At 40.9% G+C, this 22,081-nt stretch overlaps 1 protein-coding gene across 3 annotated transcripts in view; it reads right to left on the bottom strand.

Moving 5' to 3' along the window:
* The window catches only part of ttc7b (tetratricopeptide repeat domain 7B), a 477,499-nt gene that overhangs the window by 209,931 nt on the left and 245,487 nt on the right, over nucleotides 1-22,081 (bottom strand). For all 3 annotated transcript variants that reach the window (XM_063045085.1, XM_063045099.1, XM_063045092.1), the window contains 4 exons: nucleotides 18,267-18,381; nucleotides 16,560-16,617; nucleotides 14,505-14,577; nucleotides 12,786-12,946 (listed from right to left, as the gene is read on the bottom strand). In XM_063045085.1, coding sequence (XP_062901155.1) covers nucleotides 12,786-12,946; nucleotides 14,505-14,577; nucleotides 16,560-16,617; nucleotides 18,267-18,381 — 407 coding nt within the window. The remainder of the gene's footprint in view (nucleotides 1-12,785; nucleotides 12,947-14,504; nucleotides 14,578-16,559; nucleotides 16,618-18,266; nucleotides 18,382-22,081) is intronic.

Below are 22,081 nucleotides of genomic sequence, written 5' to 3' on the forward strand. Positions count from 1 at the left end.
GAGATAGGTAATTTAGTAAGGGAGGTGAGAGGAGCAGCGATTTGGCTGTAGTTCCTGATAAAAGTCATCAGATTTGGAAACGAGTGGCAGGTGATTCCTGTGCCGGCCTGACAGTCCCTTCTCAGCCTAATTTTAAGCAATAGGCATGAATATAATACCTAATGGTTATTAGGTTTCTGAAGTGATATCCAAGGTGCCCTGTAAGTAATAAAATTATTCATACAAGGAGGAGGAAAGGACACAGGGCTGTAGAAGGACAAGCCCAAAAACAGTTATTGGGAACACACTGAAATCCATTATCAAGGCAGTGACAACAAGGCAGTTGGAGAATCGTAACATGATTAGGCTGAGTCAACACAGTCTGTGGTTTTATGAAAGGGAAATTAATAAATCTAATGGTGCTTTTTGAGGAAGTAGCTACTAGGATAGATGCGTGATCGCTGGAAACAACGTATCTGAACTTTTAACAAGCGTTCATTTTGGGCCATATAAAAAGTTATTACACAAATATAAGGGATAAATTACAATAGAGTATTGGTTAAAGACCTATAAACATTAAACATGTTTACATCCAGTAGCCACTGGTCTCAAATGGTAAATGCCCAACCACAGCATTCAGGGTGCATTTGTAGATTCTTGCTGAATTATCTGGCCTCACCTAGAATGTCAATGACAATCAAGACCATAAGACCATAAAACATAGGAGCAGAATTAGGCCATTCAGCCCACTGAGTCTGTTCCACCATTCCACCATGGCAGATCCCAGATTCCTCTCCACATACACCTGCCTTCTCACCATATCCTTTGATGCCCTGACTGATCAGGAAATGATCAACTTCCACCTTAAATATATGCACAGACTTGGCCACGACCACGGTCTGTGTCAGAGCATTCCACAGATTTACTACTCTCTGGCTAAAAAAATTCCTCATTACGTCTGTTCTAAACGGTTGCCCCTCAATTTTGAGACTGTGCGCTCTAGTTCTGGATACCCCCACCATGAGAAACATCCTCTCCACATACACCCTATCTAGTCCTTCCAACATTCAGTAGGGTTCAATGAGATCCCCCCTGTATTCTTCTAAGTTTCAGTGAGTACAGGCCCAAAGCTGCCAAACGCTCCTCATATGTTAACCACTTTTTTCCCAGAACCATCTTCGTGAACCTCCTCTGGACTCTCTCCAACGACAACACATCCTTTCTGAATTATGGGGCCCAAAATTGTTGACAATACTCCAAGTGCAACTTGACTAGTGTCTTATAAAGGCTCAGTATTATCTCCTTGCTTTTATATTCTATTCCCCTTGAAATAAACGTCAACATTGCATTTGACTTCTTTACCACAGACTCAACCTGTAAATTAACCTTGTGGGAGCCTTGCATGAGGATTCCTAAGGCCCCCTGCACCTCTGATGTTTGAATCTTTTCTCCATTTACATAATAGTCCGCACTATTGTTCCTTCTAGCAAAATGCATTATTATACATTTCCCAACACTGTATTCCATCTGCCACTTTTTTGCCCATTCTTCCAATATGTCTAAGTCCTGCTGCAATTGCTTTGTTTCCTCAGCACTACCTAACCTTCCAGCTATCTTTGTATCATCTGCAAACTTTGCTACAAAGACATCAATTCCATTATCCAAATCATCGACAGACAATGTGAAAAGCAGTGGTCCCAAAACTGACCCCTGAGAAACACCACTAGTCACTGGCAGCCAACCAGAGAAGGCCCCTTTTATTCCCACTCACTGCCTCCTGCCTGTCAGTCATTCTGCTATCCATGCCAGTATCTTTCCTGTATCAGGAAGCTGTAATGGTAAAGAGGGAACAGTGGTAATTGTCGAATTAATATTCTGCAACATCGTTAAAATTAGGTGAGATTCTTTATGGTGGTGATGGAGCTCCCCACCAGGGGTTCCAGCACCAAGAGCATCTTCAAAAGGCAATGCCTCCAAAAGGTGGCATCTATTATTAAGGACGCCTGGACCCCATTACCCAATAAAATTCCCTCTTCTCAGCTCTATCATCTGGGAAGAGGTACAAGAGCCCGAAGACCCACACTCAACATTTTAGGAACAGCATCGTTCCTTCCTCTATCAGATTTCTGAGTGGACAATGAACTAACCCTAGAACACTACCTTAATATTTTTGCTTTCTTATATAATACAGTGGATTCCATTTGGCTGGGATATAATAGGGACCAGTACATTTTGCCCCAACTAGCTGAAGTTTCATGGAACTAGTTAAAAACATATAAAAAGGATAATCTAATCTTACCAGAGTAACAAATTATGTATTTAAATAAAATACAGAACAAATTAAAACACTACTAATACTACAGTACTATAAAATTGTATTAGTTCCCAATGGTTATCATTGGAGGAATTCATCCAATGCTTGCTGCTGTGTTCCTTTGATTGACTGTAAATGAACAAAATCAGCGCAAACACCTAGTGCCTTCATACAATGCTTTTGACAACTACATCCTCAAAATCTTCATTTTCATCGTAATATTCAAGATAAGTACCAATACTTTAAAATTCTTTGTAATTCCTAGCTTGTTAGAGTAATGAAATAATTTCATTTTCACTACCGGCAGTTTCTGGCTTCTCTAAAACTGAATGCTTTTTTTAAAACACTTTATTTTCAAAATTTTCAAAAAAAAACAATGAAATCAAGAAAAACATACCAGCTCAGACATGTATAAAAATGAAATGAGCAAAAAAAGAGAAAGAGACATAATATTAGAGGGATACCTATTGTACAAAGTGCTCAAAAATACTAAACATTAAATCTCAAATGAGGGCCATGAGGAATCAACTGGGGGGAAATTGCTCATCTGCCCCCAGCCTTATCCAGGTAGGCAAGAAATGGATCCCAGATAGCTGAAAATTTTTTAATTGAATTAAAAACCTAAGTTTCTCCATCTGTATGACTGAGACCGTATCAGCCATCCATCTCGAAAGGAAGGGGGAGAAGGTGATTTCCATTCCCTCAAGATAAGTCTTTTGGCAACAATCATCTCCAGCATAAGAGGCTGTTGTATGGCTGCAGGGAAACAAACAGTAGATTGTAAGCAGCCAAATATAGCGAGACCAGCTTCCAAGGGGAAGGATCTTTTATAGGCCTTTGAGTACCAGTCAAATACTTCGGACCAAAATCCAGTCAGTAATGGGCAAAACCAAAAGGTGTGAGACAACGTGGCTTCCATCCCTTGGCGTCTACCACACATTGGTGAGACAGAAGGGTAAATCCTGTGCAATCTAAATTTAGAGTAATGGAGACGGTGGACAACTTTAAACTGGATCAGCTGGTGCCTGCTGTTAACAGAGCAAGCCTGTATCGTAGACAAACACTTATCCCAGGCAGCTTCAGATAATTCAATGCCCAACTCCTCTCTCCAGGCATCTCTAATCTTCACAGTAAACGCTACAGTGCAATTATCAAACAAACATACAAACTTAGAAACGAGATGCCTGGGGTCAGGAGGGTTCTTTAAAATATCAAAAAACATATGTTTCCCTGGAAGGATTTCAAAATTACAAATCTTAGATTGAATGTAGTGTCTAATTAGTAAGTAACGAAAAAAGTGCGAGTGAGGCAGCTCAAATTTCTCTTTCAGCAGACTAAATGTTGTAAACCGTCCCTCTATGTACAGGTCTTCAATAGAAACTAGATTCTTCTCCCTCCAAGCATGGTAGGTTTTATCTGACCATCAGGGTACAAAGGAGTGATTGAAACAGATTGGTGTTTGTACAGAGGTCTCTGGTAAACTCAGAACGCTCCTAATCTGATTTAGAATTCTGATGGAATTTTTCAAAACAAAACTCAAACTTTTTGAAGTCCCAGGCTTCTCTAACTTAGAGAACAGCATGGCTGGCAAGGAAGAATTGACAACAGAGTTAGACTCCATACATAGCCCCCTGTTGCCAAAACATTAAAGCCCTAGCACTGACAGCCCAATAATAGTGTCTAAATACAGGTAATCCCAGCCCTCCTTCAGACTTGGGCTTTTGTAAGTGAATTTTTGAAATCCTGTGATTCTTATAATTCCAGATATTAGACAATATTATAAAAGTCCAATTCTTTAAAGAAAGCTGATGTAAGAAAAATGGGGAGATTTTGACAAAGATAGAGAAACCTAGGAAGGGAAACCATTTTAACTGAATTTATATGACTAATCATGGACAGAGGTAGGGTTTTCCAACTTTCTATATTCTGTTTAAGTTTTGAAATAAACTCTGCGAAGTTTAATTTGAATATTAATTTAGGATCTTTGGAGATTGTCAAGCCGAGATAAGTAAAGTGATCTTTAACTACTTTGAACAGGACACTTTCCAAAAAACCCCGCATGTAGTCGTTGGAGAGGGGCACAAAGTCACTTTTTGTCCAATTGATTGAGTATCCCGATAGTCTGCCAGAAGAGGTGATTAAATCTAGAAGAAGAGGTACTGACTTTTCTGAGTTTTGTAACTAGAGTGTCACATCATCAGCATATAAACTAGTAAGTGTTTCAATACCTCCCACTTTCAAACCCAGAATATTTGGGTGACTTCTTATTTTTAAGGGAAGGTGCTCTACCGTGACGGCAAAAAGGGCTGGCGAGAGAGGGCACCCCTGCTGGATTGAATGGTGTAGGGGAAACAGAGTTGACTTATCACCATTAGTTATAACAGAACACATTGGGCCGGCGCATACCCAAGATACAAATGACTCCCAGAACCCAAACCTGTACAGTGACTCAAACATGTAAGGCCACTCAATCTGGTCAAAAGCCTTTTGTGCATCAAGGGATAAAATTGCTGCCCCATTAGCTTTCCCATGATCAGCATATATAGTATTAAGGAGGCATCTGACACTGGAAAAAGAGAACCTACCCAGGACAAATCCTGTCTGATCAGGATGAATAATAGATGACAAATACTTATTTAGTTGGTTAGCCAGCATTTTAGTAATTACCTTTCGATCGAAATTCTGAAGTGCAATGGGCCTATAGCTGGCCAGGTCTGTTTCCTCTTTAACTTTCTTTAAAATGAGGGAAATGTTAGCCTCGTACAATGTTCTAGGTAAGGCTTTATCTCTCTTCGAGCAAGATATCATTCTGAGGAGAAGTGGGGCAAGGATATCACAAAATTTCTTATAAAATTCACAGCCAAGTCCATCCGGCCCAGCAGCCTTGCCGGACGGAAATGAGTTAATGGCAGAAGTTATTTCTTCCAATGTGAAGTCAGAATCTAGGTCCTCCCTAGCAGCGTCACTAAGTTTTGGCATTACAAAAGAATCAAAGAAGTCACTCAAATCAGATTGAGTGGCATTGCATTTAGAGGTGTAGAGTTCACTGTAAAATTCTTTAAAACAGTCATTTATCTCCTTGGGGTTAGTTAACAGGGTACCTGCCCTCGACCTAATGCAATGAATTGACCTTAGGGCCTGGGCGCCCCTGAGCTGCTGCGCCAGGAGCCCCTCAGGCTTGTCCCCCATTTCGAAGTGCTTTTGTCTTAATTTTAAGAGGAGGTTATTTATTTGACTACCCAAGATACAATTGTACTCATATTTAAGCTTCATTATTTTATTATAATCGTCAGAGGATTTCGAAGCCTGGTATGTCGCTTTGAGGGTTGGGAGAGTATTCTCAATCTCTAATAATCGCCCTTCTCTCTCCTGCTTAGCAGCGGATTCATATGAAATTATATACCACGAATTATAACTTTTAATGTCTCCCAGAGTGTGGAATCTGACACCTCGCTGTAATCGTTAATTTCTATAAAATCTTTTAATCTGGTGGTGATATATTCTATAAATTTCTTATTAGCGAGTAGGGAGGGGTTAAAACGCCAGGAATAAATTTGTTTGGAAGGGGAGAGATTTAGGGACATTGTCAAGGGGCTATGGTCAGAAATTAATCTATTATGATATTTTGTATTGGTAACACGAGATATTAAATGAGAGTCGACCAAAAAATAGTCTATTCTACTATAAGATTTGTGTACATGAGAATAATAAGAATAGTCCTTGTCGGTGGGATGTTGAACTTGCCAAATATCTACCAATAGGAGGAGAAGAAGATGGCAGCGCGACGCAGGGCGCGCGGCCGCTTCGGTGGTGATGTCTGTTATTTGTCAAGTAGGGGACTGTGCACAATTCTGATTTGACGGAGACAGATGTGAGAGTACGGAGGAACATCTGGAGAAACTTCTGAAATGCCCACTTCGCTGCCGCTGTTACTGTGTGATCCTGAATCTCCAGAGGGGAAGGCCCCGAATCCTCAGCTTTGCTTGTTTTGGCGGCCAGGACAAGGTCAAAGGTGCTCGGCAGAGGATGGCGCTCGGGAGGCTGTATCGAAGGGGCTGGTCGGAGGCTCGAAGTTTATGGACGAACGAACTCAGTGTCAGCTGTGGTCGGCTGCTTCCAAGGCATCGGCAAGTTGTTGGTGCCTGGAGGTTTATGGCAGGGAGTTTCTCCCTTTGCTGCCTGCTATCAGGGACTCGGGAGTCGATCGACTCGGGACTTTGAGACTTTTTTACCGTGCCCATTGTCTGTTCTTTATCAAATTATGGTATTGCTTTGCACTGCTGTAACTACTTGTTATAATTATGTGGTTCTGTCAGTGTTAGTCTTTGGTTTGTCCTGTTTTTCTGTGATATCACTCTGGAGGAACATTGTATCATTTCTTAATGCATGCATGCATTTCTAAATGACAATAAACGAGGATTGAGTGTTCTCATAATCTAAAAAAAAAATTCCCAGATCTAATCAAATTATTTAGGACCTGCACTGACATGATATTTGAGGGTGGGTGGGAGAACAATCTTTCTTTATAAATCTTTTTATTGAATAAGTATACAAAAAGGTAAGCCATATAAACATTAATACAATGTTAAAATATAATAAAATTCCAGAAGGTATCAATACCAAAAAAAAATACTACAAACAATGTAATTTAAACATAAGAAACCAAGATAACATAATAGTATACTAAATTTTATATATATCAATAGAAAAAAAGAAAAAAAACCCCCAAAAAAAACCCACCGTGCAACTAACTAAAAGCAAAGCAAAGCAATGGGCTAACTTGAAACCAAACAGAGTTAAACTTAAAATCACGTCCTCAATCCCGACCTCCATTAAAAACAGTGAGAAAAAAACAAGAAGGGTATATATTACATTAAATGAAAATATCGAATAAAAGGTCTCCAAATCTGTTCAAATTTAAATGAAGAATCATAAAGGTTACTTCTAATTTTCTCCAGATTCAAACATAAAATCGTCTGAGAGAACCAAAAAAAGGTAGTTGGAGCATTAAGCTCTTTCCAATGTTGTAAAATACATCTTTTCGCCATTAAAGTAAGAAATGCAATCATTCTACGGGCTGAAGGGGAAAGATTACTAGAAATTTTAGGTAGTCCAAAGATAGCAGTAATAGGGTGAGGAGAGATATCTATATTTAATACCTTAGAAATAATATTAAAAATATCTCTCCGGGTGGGAGAACAATCTATCTAAATATGGATCCAGGTAGCAATTCAAGTCACCGCCGATTATTATATTTGAATTACTGGCATCCGGAAGTAAGTCAAAAACTTTCCTAAAAAATTTGGCTCGTCTGTGTTTGGACCATAAATATTAAGGAAGGTTAGCGGAAACGAATTAATGGTGCCAGAGATCATAATAAACCTGCTGACAGAATCTGTGGTCACGGAAGTGAGTTGAAATGGACTATTTTTCCTAAAGAGGATAGCCACACCATGAGCATGAGAAGTAAATGGTGACTGGTAAACCTGCGATACCCAGCTAGATCTCAATTTGCGTTGCTCAGTTACTTTGATACGGGTTTCCTGTAGAAAAATCATACCTGCAGATAGAGATTTGAGACGTCTAAAAACTTTATCCCTCTTAACAACATGACCAAGGCCCTTAACATTCCATGAGACTATTGTAATATCCTTACCCCCCAGCTGTGTTCTACTGCAAGGCCTCTGCATATGAGAATAAAAAAGAGATTATTAGAGTTGAGCACAAACTTAGTAAACAATGCAAAATAACTGGCAGCCTCATAAGAACACAATATACACAAAAAAAAACATGTCTGAGCTATAAACAGGAACAACACACACCCTAACCCACCAGCCCTTCGTGTCTCCCTAAACCAGACACATAGTTTCCCATTTCCATCTCAAAAGGAGCTGCTGGGCAGGTAACTAACATTACACAATTATCACAAACCCCCCTCCGAGAAAATTTATAACACAAATTATATAATACCGTTAAACAAATGCTATTAAGGCTGGGGAGAATTATCCAATGTTCGCACCTGAAGCTGAACATTCATGACACCAACTCAAATTTAACCCTTACAAGACAATGGGGTGACTCATTGGGGCACGCTTTGAGAGAAGGGTAGTGCAGTCTGATGTGACCAGAATGAACATTAAATTTTCCTGAATGCTATTGGTATCGCTTTGCTTTGGAAACTGAAGCAGAAAACCTCAGTTTATTAAAGAAGAATGACACGTAGGAAAGCAAATATAGCTCCTCTTCGTTTAATGAAGGACACTTTTGATGGCATCATTTCTGGTTTATCTGCCACCCTTGTGCCTCTTGTTGTCATTCTGGAGACGTGCAGTCCTTTCATCCCCCCTCTCTTCATCTCTTCTGCTGTCTGTTGTTTGTCTCTGATCCTGGAGACGTGCATGCCTCTCCTCCTCTGTCTCTTCTTCTCTCATCTTTTTTTGTCCTGACTCTTTGATCCTGGAGTCGTACGGCCCTGGCCTCATCCAATTCTTGTTCTCTCCCTCTCCTTGCTGCTTCCCGACGACGTTTGGCATCATCTCTTGACTATAATGTCCCCCTTCCCTTTCCATGCAGCATAATTAGGCTGACCATTTTTTCCTACCCTAAAACTGGATAGAAGATACGAAGCAGTAACACCAAGAGATGCTGGTTATTCTTGATGATGTGGTTGGCGCTCTTCTAAATGGACGTGATATGGTTACCGCTGTCCTTTGACTGTAGCAAAGGGTTTTATGGGTGTCTTGGAGTACGTCATTACAATAAGATTTAATTATCTCTTATTGATGGGTGGCAGTTAGATCTGTCCCAATCCTGCACATGCTGATGGAGATTAGCAAAATGTGACCCCTCGAAATAGAGCTGCCCTGCCCTTTTGCTCCGGTAGGTGTCGCTGCTGAGGTTGGCTGTGCGCATGTGTCGGGCTGTCGCGTGCCGATTTACATGATGGCACGATCGTCTCTTGAGTCAAAGCGAGCTTGTTGATTTTGGTGAATGAGCAATTTTATACGAATTTATAACCCTGAACTTTGCATTCTGTAAGTTAGCACATTTTAATTCGATTTAGCCAAAAAAGTGCCATTGTAATGCACCGTTTGCACTAATTGGAGGTCACAAACAGACAGACAGAGCATGAGAATTTTAGTAGTATATAGATAATAACAAAAATATTTAGAACATTCTCTGCAATTAAATCCCAGTGTGGCATACAGCATTGCAAAACTACATATAACAGGCAAGTCTCTCTCCTCATCCCGATATGGAAACCGGCACAAGTATAAGCTGAATAAACAGTGTCAATATATCTACTCCCTTTTGAGTGCATTATTCCTTTCCAAGAATTGTGCTGCTTCTATTGGGTCATCGTATACTTTAGGCCCTCTTCCATCTTGATGGTAAATATAGAGCCTAGCTGGATACTGCGGGGTGTGCTTGATTCCTCCATCGCGCAGAGTTTGCAGTACATCACGAAAGGCACGATGTTGAGTCATCACCTCTTTAGTATAGTCCGGGAAGATCAAGACCTTACTTCCCTTTTACTCCATGAGTTGTAGTCTGCTGTGGCACAGGATCAGCTCTTTCACTTGAAAGTGATGGATACGTGCCAAGATGGTGCGCAGTTTAGCGCCAGCAGCTGACTTTGGCTGGAGAGAGCAATGCGCGCCATCGACTTTAACCAGATATGGGAAATGCTCTTCCCTGAGCAACTTGGGAATCAGTCTGGAAACAAATTCAGTAGGTTTACCATCCTCCTTGCCCTCTTGTATCCCTACAATCTTAATATTATGTCTCAGGGAATGAGCCTCTAAGTCATGCACTTTAGGTTCAAGCTGGCTATTTTGTCTCATTAGCTTTGAGTACTTAGCTTTAAGCTCTTGCATGCGTGTTTCAAGGTCACTTGTGGTTAGTTTTTGATTAGCCACACGGGCTTGTAAGTCAGCCTGGGAGGCCACAAGCGCCTCAAACTTGGTCTCAAAAAATCAAAGCGGTTGTTAATGCCGCACAGAACTGACTCAGAAATCTCCTGACCAAATTCCTTGCACATGGCGTCAGTTTTATCCGGCGGTATCTCAGACGCGGAGAAGTTCTTTACCGACCCGTTGTTAGCACTAACTTCGGTAGTTTGGCAGTCAGCGGTCTTGGCTTTATTTGCCTTCGACATTGTCAAACTTTTCCAGACACTTAGTTTAGACATACACTGTTGGCCTATGAATGAATAAAACACGGTATAATAGTAATTTTATCGAGGCCTCGGACAGGAGACCAACACGTCTAATCCATACGCATGCGCACTAGCGCCCCCAAAACTGAATTCTTGAAACCACAGTGAGCAAAACAGTTCTTGGTTGTCTTATTGCTTTCTTCTCACCAACTATCAGTGATAAAATCACTGCTTTTTAAACACAAACATATGCAACTGATGCTACTCAGAAACTGCTTTTAGTCTAAGCATGTCTAATGGCCACATAGGTGCATGTGACTACGCTAGTCAGAAACTGTTTGGCAACAGTTTCCTGTCCCAGTTAAGCAGCATAGTATCTCAAATAAACAAAGGAAATCCCGACTAATTTCTCGATTAGTTTTTGTTCTTTAAGAGTTGTTCCAAAGAAGCAGCTGCGCGTGAGTAACTGATGGTCCAATGAACCGGAATCTATTGTATATCCATTCTTATTAGTTGCTTATTATAATTTATAGTATTTTTTATGTATTGCACTGTAAAACAACAAACTTTACAAAAAATATCAGTGATATTAAACCTAATTCTGATTCTGTTTCTGGCTTCCGTGTGACTGATACAAAGTATGGGGAAAAGGGGAAAGCCTCAGCCAGATATTTAATGTTGCGGCAGACTCTGCCTTGAATTCAACATTACTCTTGCAGTGACAATTTAATTATGCTAGGCTGCAGTATTTTAAGTAACTATAATTACAAAAGCAAAAACTTGAATTGGAAAAAAAACTTTGTGATTAGGAGCCGAGAACTCTTGCAGATGAACTTCCTTGTAATTTTTGCTCATCATGAGACTGGTCACTTGGTGACATCAGTCCCGATTCTGTTCCTGAGTGCTCATTACTGAGAAGGGATTACTTAATATGAGACGGAATTAGCAGCAGGCATGGTTGATATATCACCTTGAGCCTTTCAACAAAGGGAGTTATGCTGGGGAAATCAAAAGCTCAACATCTGTGACTCCAGGAGTCCACTGGAGGCTGGCAGCCAAACAAGACAGCCTGACTGGGGATAGAGGACAGTGAATATGCATTGGAAGGGAGGAACGAGGCTTGTTTTGCTATTGTTACTTTGTTGTTTGGTATTCTCTATTTCGTTCGGATTTGTATTGTTCTGCTGACCATTCTGGACATGCTATGTTGTGTCACTTGCAGGCTGCCGCCAGCACATTCTTAGGTGTACTGGTTATTAATACAAATGACCTATTTTACTATATGTTTCGATATACAGTACATCTGATAAATAAATAAATCTGAACCTGAAACTTCTAATCAAAAGTTGGAAATAGTGGCTAATTCTCATTTCTCTCTAAACAGTCTGTGGCATCAAGGCTGACACTGGTGTTAGCTGGAAAATTCATGACTTTTGGCTACAAAGATGATATCAAACTAGAGGGTGCACAATGATGTTGCCTGGACTGGCAAACTTGAGTTATGATTAGACTGACTGGGTCTGTTTTCTCTGAAGTAAAGGAGACTGAGAGATGACCTGACAGATGCATACAGAATTACGAAGCATAAACAGTCAGTGTCCGTTTGCAGTGATAGGAGTGTCTACAACTAGAGGGCAAAGGTTTAAGGTGAAAGGGAGGAAGTTTAAAGGAGAATTTAAAAATGTGACACAAATAAACCCTTGGTCAAAGAGTTGAGTTACAAGGACACTCAAGAGGTGAGGAGACAATGGGGATAGATAGAGAAGAGATAAATGAACTGCCTCATGTTACTTTAAGTGAATGGGCAGCAGCAGTGAGACATTTACAGCAGCTGAACCTACTGAATATTGAAAGGCCTAGATAGAGTGCACATAAGAGGATGTTTCCTATAGTGGGAAACTGTAGGACCAGAGGGCACAGCCTCAAAATACAAGGATGTCCCTTTACAACAGAGATAAGGAGGAATTTTTTTAGCCAGAAGGTGGTGAATCTGTGGAATTCATTACCATGGACAGCCGTGGAGGCCAAGCCATTGGGTATATTTAAAGTGGAGGTTGGTGTGTTCTTGATTAGTAAGGGTTACAAGGAGAAGGCAGAAGAATGGGGTTAAAAGAGATAATAATCAACCATAATGGAATGGCGAAACAGACTCAATGAGCTGAATGAACAAATTCTGCTCTTGTGTTTTATGGTCTTATCTCAGAAAGTGACGGTATGTGTTGATACCTAACATTGTTTCACTCTTCACTCCTCACTCCCAAGGAATGCTCTTAAGTACAGTGAATATAACGTCACAGTAAGCTTTATTCATTGCCATTTGGATTAAGTACTCACATGAAGTGTTCAGGGTATTCACTTAGTGCCATATCAATGATGTTTATAGCATCGTGGTAGTGCTTCTGGGCTGACAGGAGCAATGCCAATAAGTGTAAAGAGTTCACATCATCCCCCTGCAGCTGCAAGGCTTGTCGGACGTAACCCAATGCTTCTGGGATCTGCAAACAATAAATGAGTGTGGGACAGAGCAAACATCCTGGCATTCAAGGAAATCCTCCTAATTCACGGTGCTCATATTAGCTTTCAGTCTTGTAAATGCTGGATTGCCTACTCCTAATGTTCAAACAAACAATTATAATAAAAACCACATTTGGTATGAGTTTGGGGATGGGTAAAAGCAATGGACATTCACAGCTGCCTATGCAATCTTCTCCCACCCCCAACATCAAACTCATCGCCTATTGATTTACATTAAATAAAATCAACTGAGATACTGTACATTTTTTACTGTTTCTGGAGGATTTATTCTCACCTTATGGCAATTTTCCCCTCCTATTTGTTCTCTTGGTTACCTTTTGATCAAAAATTGTATTCCTGCTCCCTCACTGGCTACATTATAATGCTTCTAAAAAGCTATCAATATCAGCAACTAAAGTCATTAATTACTACAAGACCTTTTCTCTAAATGCAACATGCACAAAGTACTGGAGGAACTCAACAGGTCAGGCAGCGTCTATGGAGACGAATAAACAGTTGGTGTTTTGGGCTGAGATCCTTCATTAGAATCTACTAGTTATTAGATCTGGATGAAGGGTGTTGGCCCAAAACATTGACAGTTCATTCCCCTCCATAGATGCCTATCTTGTTGAGTTCCTCCAGCGTTCTGTGTGTGTTACTCCAGATTTCCAGCATGTGGAGAGTCTCTTGTACTTCCCCTAAATGGCCTGGGACAGCACAGATCAGTGGGTCATATGGTCTGGAGTCTTCTGCAGGCCAGACTAGGCAAGGATGTCAGGTTATGTACTCTGAACAGCAATGGTAAATGATGTGACTTTTTACAACACTGCACTTTTTGAGAGCACAGATCACCATATTTTTAAATTTACTTCACTATATTCCAAAAATAGGTTTGGAACTCAGTTTTTGCACTGCTGCTTCAATAGCTTACCCACTACAATGTTCTGTTGTCACATCGCTCCAATAAGCAATATTAGTGTAGATTAGGCAATAAGGGTCAGCGAGGATGTGTTGAGTCAAACAGCCGGTATCTGTGTTTTAGTTCAGTGCTAAGGCTTAATACTCACCGAAGATTAAAAGAATGGGGGAGCCAATTTCATTGAAACCATTTGAATACTGTAAGGCTTAGATAGAGCAGACAAACAATGTTTCCAATAGTGGGTGAATCTAGTACCAGAGGGCAAAGACTCAGAATAAGATGTCCCTTTAGAACAGAGTTGAGGAGGAATTTCTTTACCCAGAGGGGGGAGAATCCGTGGAATTTATTGTCACAAATAGCAGTGGAAGCCAAGTCATTAGGTATATCTAAAGTGGAGGTTGATAGGTTGTTGATTAGTAAGGCGTCAAAGAAGACAAGAAAATGGGGCTGAGAAGGAAAGTAAATCAGTCGTGATGGAACAGCAGGGCTGATTTGATGGTCTGAATAGCCTAATTCTGCTCCTGTGTCTTATGGTTTAAAAAAATTTTGACTGTACCTTAGCAAGTGAGTCACAGATAACTGAACATGTCAAAGACAGAAAGGCAAGGCCCAGTTCTTACCTGCCTTGATATGGCAAGTTGAAGAGCCAGGTAGAACGCAGCCAGATGATCAGTTGGAGACAATCCATATGCCCTGAGGTGCAGAAGCACAGAAGCAACAAAATAGTCAACAATGAACAGGAAAGTTTGGTTTTGACTGAACTAAAGAAGTCACTTCTTTGGAGTTGAGCACCACAGAAGTCAGATGCTGTTTCCCGTTATTTCCAATCTATGAAACATCAATTCATCAAAAATTGTATTTTTTATAACAAACCTCACTCATATGCCTTTCTTTTCCTTGTACGTATGTACATCCACCATGCCGTAGGCACATTATGGATGCTGTGTTGTGCTCTAGTGAAAACAAAATGCTGAGAATACTCAGCATCCCCAGAAAGGGAAATAGAGATAGTGTTTAAGGTCAGAGACTCACCTGAAATGTTAACTCTGTTTGTCTCTCCGGATATATTGACTTGGGCTGCTGAGTGTTCCCAGCATTTTAATTTAGAGATGTTTAGCAGGTGCATTTTTTCCCAGACAATACTGTACTGAACTGAACAGAACAGACAACTCAATGGATAAGACAAGTGTATGGACTGTGCTAGATGGGTAACTGAGTGGATGCAACACAAAGCTACACAAGCAACCTAATGACAGTGCACAAACCTAAATGGACAAATCAGAAGACACTGCATTGGGCCAGGTAGACAACCCAGCAGCCACTGGATATCAGCAACTCACTTCACTATGCCTTATAAACAACTTGACTGACACTAAGAATCCGATAGGCACTGTTCTGTACTAAATAAGCAACTTATAGGCATTGCACGTGGACTATGTTATGGATCATTCTACATTAGCAAGAGTGGGTAAATTAGAACATAGAATAATACTGCACAGAACTATAAAACATTTCAGCACAGTACAGGCCCTTCAGCCTATGATGTTGTGCCAACCTTTTAATCTACTCTGAGATCAATCTAAACCTTCCCTTCAACATAGTTCTCCATTTTTCTTTTGTCCATGTATCTATCTAAGAGACTCCTAAATGCCTATCTACCACTACCACTATCCCTAGCAGCATGATCCACACACCCACCACCCTTTGTGTAAAACTCTGACATCCTCTCCTATACTTTCCTCTGAACACCTTAAAATTATGCTCCCTCATATTGGCTATTTCAGTCCTTGGTAAAGTCTCTGGCTGTCCACTCAATCTATGCGACTTATCATCTTCTACACCTCTATCAAGCCACCTCGCTCCATCTTCACTCCACAGAGAAAAGCCCTAGCTGACTCAATCTATCCTCTTAATACATGCCCTTTAATCTAGGCAGCACCTTGGTAAACCCTGGAATTTAGTAACCAATTTAATTGGGCTTTGCAGCAGGTTTTAACACACAATCTGCTGGAAGAACTCAGCAGGCTGAGCAGCTGGGGGTGTCACTGGGGGTGGAAGAATCATTGATATTTTGGGTCAAAACACTGCATCAGTATTGTTGCTCTAGATTACTGTATCTGCAGTTCTCATATCTCTTGAGCAAACTTTTGACTGTGGATCACTATTTCTGTTGGAAATGGAACTGGGGGGAGGGTGGTGGTGGGAAGTAAAATTTTCCTTGATTTCTTCTTCAAAATCAGAATAAGGAAGATTCTGATGACGGATCTCGCCCCAAAACATGGACTATTTATCCGCTCCATAGATGCTGCCTGACCTGCTGAGTTCCTCCAGCATTCTGAGTGTGTTGCTCCTCAAAGAAGCCAGTAAACCTGTCCCTTGTCTCGGTGCTGACATCAGTCCCTTGGTGAACAGAAGAACTTCCCAGGATTCCTTCCCATGATTTACCATTTTTTCTTATTCCTTGTATGAACTATCAGATTGATATACAAGCTCCAATTAAGCTCAAAAATAGGTCTCATACCACCGGCAATTCACTGGCACTTAATCGGGAGAAGTGCTGTGCAAGTAAAGCTTGGAAGTAAAATGTCTCATCCATTCTAGTTGTCATGGCAACACTGTGTTGCAGCTATTCCAACACTTAGATTTATATATCCTTTTTTAAAAATCATGCATACCTCTGAAATGCTCGCAGTGCCTTTTTCTGGAGATCTTCTTGCATTCCTTTCAACGTTGCTTTGGGAAAAAAGATCAATAAGTTGTTAATAAAATGTTCATAAGATGTGTGTAAACCCAGTTAAAGAGACATGGAGCACTACAGCACAGAAATAGGCTCTTCGGCCCAATTAATCCATGCCGACCTATTATTCTACCTAGTCCCATCTACCTGCTCACGGACCATAGCCCTCCATACACCTCTAAATTAGTTTTTTTCACGATTTTTTTGTCCTAATTTATTTATTTTTATTTAGAGATACAGCATGAGAACAGATTCTTCTGGCCCAATGAGTCAGTGGCATCCAATTACACCCACGTGAACAATTAAGCAACGTACCTGTAGGGCTTTGGAATGTGGAAGGAAATTGGAGCACCTGGAGGAAACCCAGCAGTCATGGGGAGAACATAAAACTCCTTACAGGCAGTGTCGGAATGGAACCTGGTAGCTGGCGCTGTAATAGCAATATGCTAACTGCTAAACTCCCGTGTTTGGAAGATGGATTAGACAGCAGCACCATGAGGGCTTGAACATGTTAAGGGATGAAACAGCACAGCTGTGCTGTTTGGGCAGTACTGTGGTCTGTATCTGTTAATACTCCTGTAAGTCAGGGGTGCTCTTGGAGGGAGATAGACTGATGGCATGAAACCTTTTTTGATATGTTCCACCAGGATTGGCAAATTACAGCCCTTGGCTATAATGTCTCAAAATGGAGAGATGCATTTCCAACGATCAGAATTTGAAACAGGGGGCATCAAAACTCCAGGGTATTGGGGAGAGAGGGGACAGGGTGAAGAAATACAAGGCACACACCTACCAGATTTATTAAGGCTTATGACTTAAGATTTAGATTGTTCAAAAGCATGCCACTACTAAACTCAGTTGGAAGCTTGGTGGCAAACTCCAAAAGAGATAGGAGCAGAATTAGGCTATTTGGCCCATCGAGTTAACCCTCCTCTAAGCTCCTGGAGGTTAGAGGAGGAAAGTTAACTGACAGGGGATTATCCCTTGAGAAATAACCAGTTGGGAGTAGGAATCTTGCAGATTTCAGATTCATTTATTTATCATGCATATATCGAAACATGCAGTGAAATGCATAATTTGCATTAACAATCCAACACCCCCAAGGATGTGTTGGGGGAAGCCTGCAACTACCGCCACACGTTCTGGAACTAACATAGTATGCCCACAATAGACCTTGTGGATATAGATCAGGGCAACAGAGACTAGTCTCAGGATCAGCAATGAGCCTGGGCACCAGGGGCCAATGGTGGAAGGATGCAGTGGGTGGGAGTGCTGGAGATGTTGAGGTGGTGTTGGAAGATGTAGGGCTGGGAGGTGGGGTGAGGTAACAAGCTGGAAGGAATTTAAAGGAATGGGCCCTGTTGGAGGTACATGATGTGTTTAGGGTGGGTGCTGCAACAGTAGGGTCATGGACAAGGCTTGTGAGGATGGTGATAAGAAAGCTGTCATTGTTGTAAATCAGGCTAACCTCTTCACAAAAGTGAAGTTAGGCTGAGAAGCATAATGAGCCTGACCTACATTGAGCCTGACATGTTGACAATCACCATTTTCACCAGGCTGGCAATATCAAGGATAAGAGTGTGCGATACGGCATATACCATAATGCCAGGTTAACAAGCTTTAGGGGTTTTGAATATATCCTTACCATCCGTGGCCTGGAGACTGTAAGTTAAGCCAAGAGCCAAGAAGCCTTTTGCTCGAAACTCAGGTTTTTCATTGATCTCGGTCACCATTTCAGCAAATTGCTTTGCTTCTCCCAACTTCCGAACAAAGATAAAGATAAGCATCATGTTAAAAGGGGAAAAAAAACCTGATAGCTAAAAAAGACAATGTTATATACCACTGCAGAAATTCTCATTTGCACTATTTATTGATTCTGTTCAATTCAGACATAAAATCCTTCAGGAAAATTATTACTATGGCACTAGCAACAAGTTTAAAGTTCAAAGTAAATTTATTGTCAAAGTACGAATATGTCACCATATACTACCTCGTGATTCATTTTCTTACAGTCATTCAAGTAGGACAAAGAGTCAATCAAAATTACACACAAAGACTGACAAACAGCAAATGTACAAAAGACACACTACAAAGAAAATTAATAATCATATATTATTTAAAATGCTGAGTGGAAAACAAAGGGTGCTGAAGATTGTATGATATTAATGTTGTTACTCTTACAAATATTATTTTCTTCTCATGTTAGCTTCAACAGGTTCAAGTCCTTGTTATTAACTTCTGTGGAACATCAGATACATTAATATCCTACTACACTGTAATTATTCAGCAAATCTGTCATTTGCTGGCTAAAGAGTCCACTTTTTTCATGACTGCTCATTATCTTCTCATGTAGCTTACACATCTGATACCTTTCTTTAGTTTCTTTGTGTAAAGCTTATTGCTTCCTTGGCTGTGGTCAGGAAATTAAACATAGGCCAGGGATCGTTATAGCTCAGTTATAGGGTTTCTAACCTAGCTGAAATTCTGGCTTCACAGTGATGTTCCAGAATGTCCTTGGTATCTTAAACATAGCATTATTATTACAGCAAACTATTCTGCTGGGGTATAATCTGAAAAGTAAAAGTGCCTGGTGTATTCTAATGTATGTTGATGTGTCAAGGAGTTAAACATCTTATTTTTTAAACTGTTAATCATTTTTTAAAAGAGATCTGGCATGTGGAATTATGACATTGTGGCCATTAGTGAGGGGCAGGACTGGCAGATCAAAGTTCCAGGGTTCTGTAGTTTTAGACATGGTAGAGTGGGTGAGATTAAAAGGGAAAGGATGATGTTACTTGATAGGGAAAATGTTACAGCAGTGCTCAGACAGGACAGACTGGAGAGCTCGTCTACTGAGGCTGTATGAGTGGAACCTTATATAAGATATACAGTTCTATATGGTCCTCTAACAGGCCCTTCTGGCCCAACAAGCCCATTCTGCCCAATTACATCCATGTAACCAATTAACCTACTAACCTGTATATCTATTTTTGGAATATGGGATGAATCCGGAGCACCCGGGGAAAACCGAAATGGTCATGGTGATAACGTAACAAACTCCTTACAGGTACCAGTGGGAATTGAACTAATGATTGCTGGTGTTGTAATAGCATTGCGTTAGCCACTACAATAACGTGGCACCCATACTTTCTCGCATTTGGATTTCAGAGCTGAAGCACAACTGCAGATCAATAAAACACTCTGAGATAAGGTTTCTCTCCCTTTCTCGACCTATAAGCCTTTAAACCACTTTGTTACTGATAATCCCACCAACATATCACTCTCAGGAATACAGCAACAATTTGGGGGATTATAAGTGTGACCCCATCACAAAGTGATCCAATTATGCCACTTATGGACAATTGTCAATTGGCTTCTAGAATACAGAATTAAAACTCTAGTGCCTGTACTACCGTCTTCCCCTTAGTCTATGAGTTCTCTTGAGAATTGGCTCTTTAGCGGATTCTTCTATCGAAATGCTAGAACCCCGATTTGGGTCAGTGTGAATACAGTAACAGAATCAGAGAGAGGAGGTCACCCAACAGTTGCTCTCCATTTCCACTTTCAGCCTATTGCAAGAATCTAACGAAAAGATTAAAGATTAGCTTTAGTGCCACGTACATTAAAACACACAGTGAAATGCGTCGTTTGTGTCAAACACCAACACAGTCCGAGGATGGTCTGGAGGCAGACTGCAAGTGTTGCCATACTTGTGCACCAACATAGCATGCCCACTACTCACTAAACCCAACCCATACAGTATTGTGCAAAAGTCTTAGGCACATATGTATATTGAGGATGCCTAAGACTTTTGCACAGTACTGTAGTAATTTTATGTATTGCACTGTACTGCGGCAGCAAAAAAAAAATCATGGCATATGTGAGTGATGATAAACCTGATTCTGATTTGGGTCTCTATTGCGGACTGAGAGTGGGAAGGGTCAGGGAGAAGGGAATCATGGTTGGGAAAAGGGGAGGGAATGGAACGCCCCAGAGAGATATTCTGTAATGATCAATAAACCAGTTGCTTGGAATCAAATGGCCTTGCCTGATGTACCAGGGGTGGGTCTGTCTGTGTCTGTACCTGCACCACCCACACCCACTGCCCCACCCCTGGCACTCCTTCTCTGCCACCTACCCCACACCCATCCTATGGTGCTCCACCCTCATCATTCCCAACAGCCTTTGCTCCCGCCAGATTTACAAACTCGCTTTCTACTCCATGTTTACAAATACATTACTGTGCAAGTCTTAGGCACCCTAGCTATATACTGTATACGTGCCTAAGACTTTTTCACAGTATTGCATGCCTTTGGAATGTGGAAAGAAACCAGAGCACCCAGAGGAAACTCACACGGTCACAGGGAAAATGTATAAACTCCTTAGGACAGCAGTGGGAATTGAACCCGCAGCTGATGCCGTAAAGCATTACGCTAACCGTTACCCTACCACGTCACCCACATGACACGAACAGAAAGTATCAAGGAACACTGCACATCAAGTAATTTGTATTGTACATAACTACAAGACTGAGATGGCAAGAAGCATCTTCACATATGGTGGAGAACCTTTGGCGTACCTGACCCAAGAGAGGTTCGATGGCTGGATACATTCAGTATGGAGAGTGATAGATTTTTAGAATGTAATGGAATCAAGTAGCCAGTGTAAAAAATTGACAATGAATTAAAATATTAGATCAGGATTTATTGAATGCAGTAAGAAGACAGAGAATTTAAATGCTTAAGAAACAGTCAGAGGGATAGCGAAAGGAAGAGTTTGTATAATTGGTGGTTTAATAGTCCTTCCAAGGTAATAAACAATGAACTTTGTTGACTGCAATTCGAAAGTGCAATTGTGATGAGCACACAAGATCCCATAGTTATTGTTGATATGATTAGCTGGATAATCAATTACTTAAAAGATAAAAAGATTAACTTTATTTGTCAAAAACAAGAGAAAATCTGCAGATGCTAGAAATCCAAGCAACACACACACAAAATGCTGGAGGAACTCAACAGATCAGGCAGCATTTATGGAAAGAAGTAGAGTCGATGTTTCAGGCTGAGACCCTTCAGCAGGACTGGAGGAAAAAAGCCGAGGAGTAGATTTAAAAGGTGGAGGGAGGGGAGAGAGAAACACAAAGTGATAGGTAAAACCTGAAGGGGAGGGATGAAGTAAAGAACTGGGAAGTTGATTGGTGAAAAAGATACAGGGCTGGAGAAGAGGGAGTCTGATAGAAGAGGACAGATGGCCGTGGAAGAAAGGAAAAGGGGGAGGAGCACCAGAGGGAGGCAATTGGCGGGCAAGGAGATAAGGTGAGAGAGGGAAAAGGGGATGGAAAATGGTTAAGGACGGTGGGGAGGCATTATCGGAAGTTGGAGAAATCGATATTCATGTCATCAGGCTGGAGGGTGCCCAGATGGAATATAAGGTGTTGTTTCTCCAACCTGTGTGTGGCCT

The sequence above is a fragment of the Mobula hypostoma genome, chromosome 1 (genome assembly GCF_963921235.1).
Source record: "Mobula hypostoma chromosome 1, sMobHyp1.1, whole genome shotgun sequence".
NCBI lineage: Eukaryota > Metazoa > Chordata > Chondrichthyes > Myliobatiformes > Myliobatidae > Mobula > Mobula hypostoma.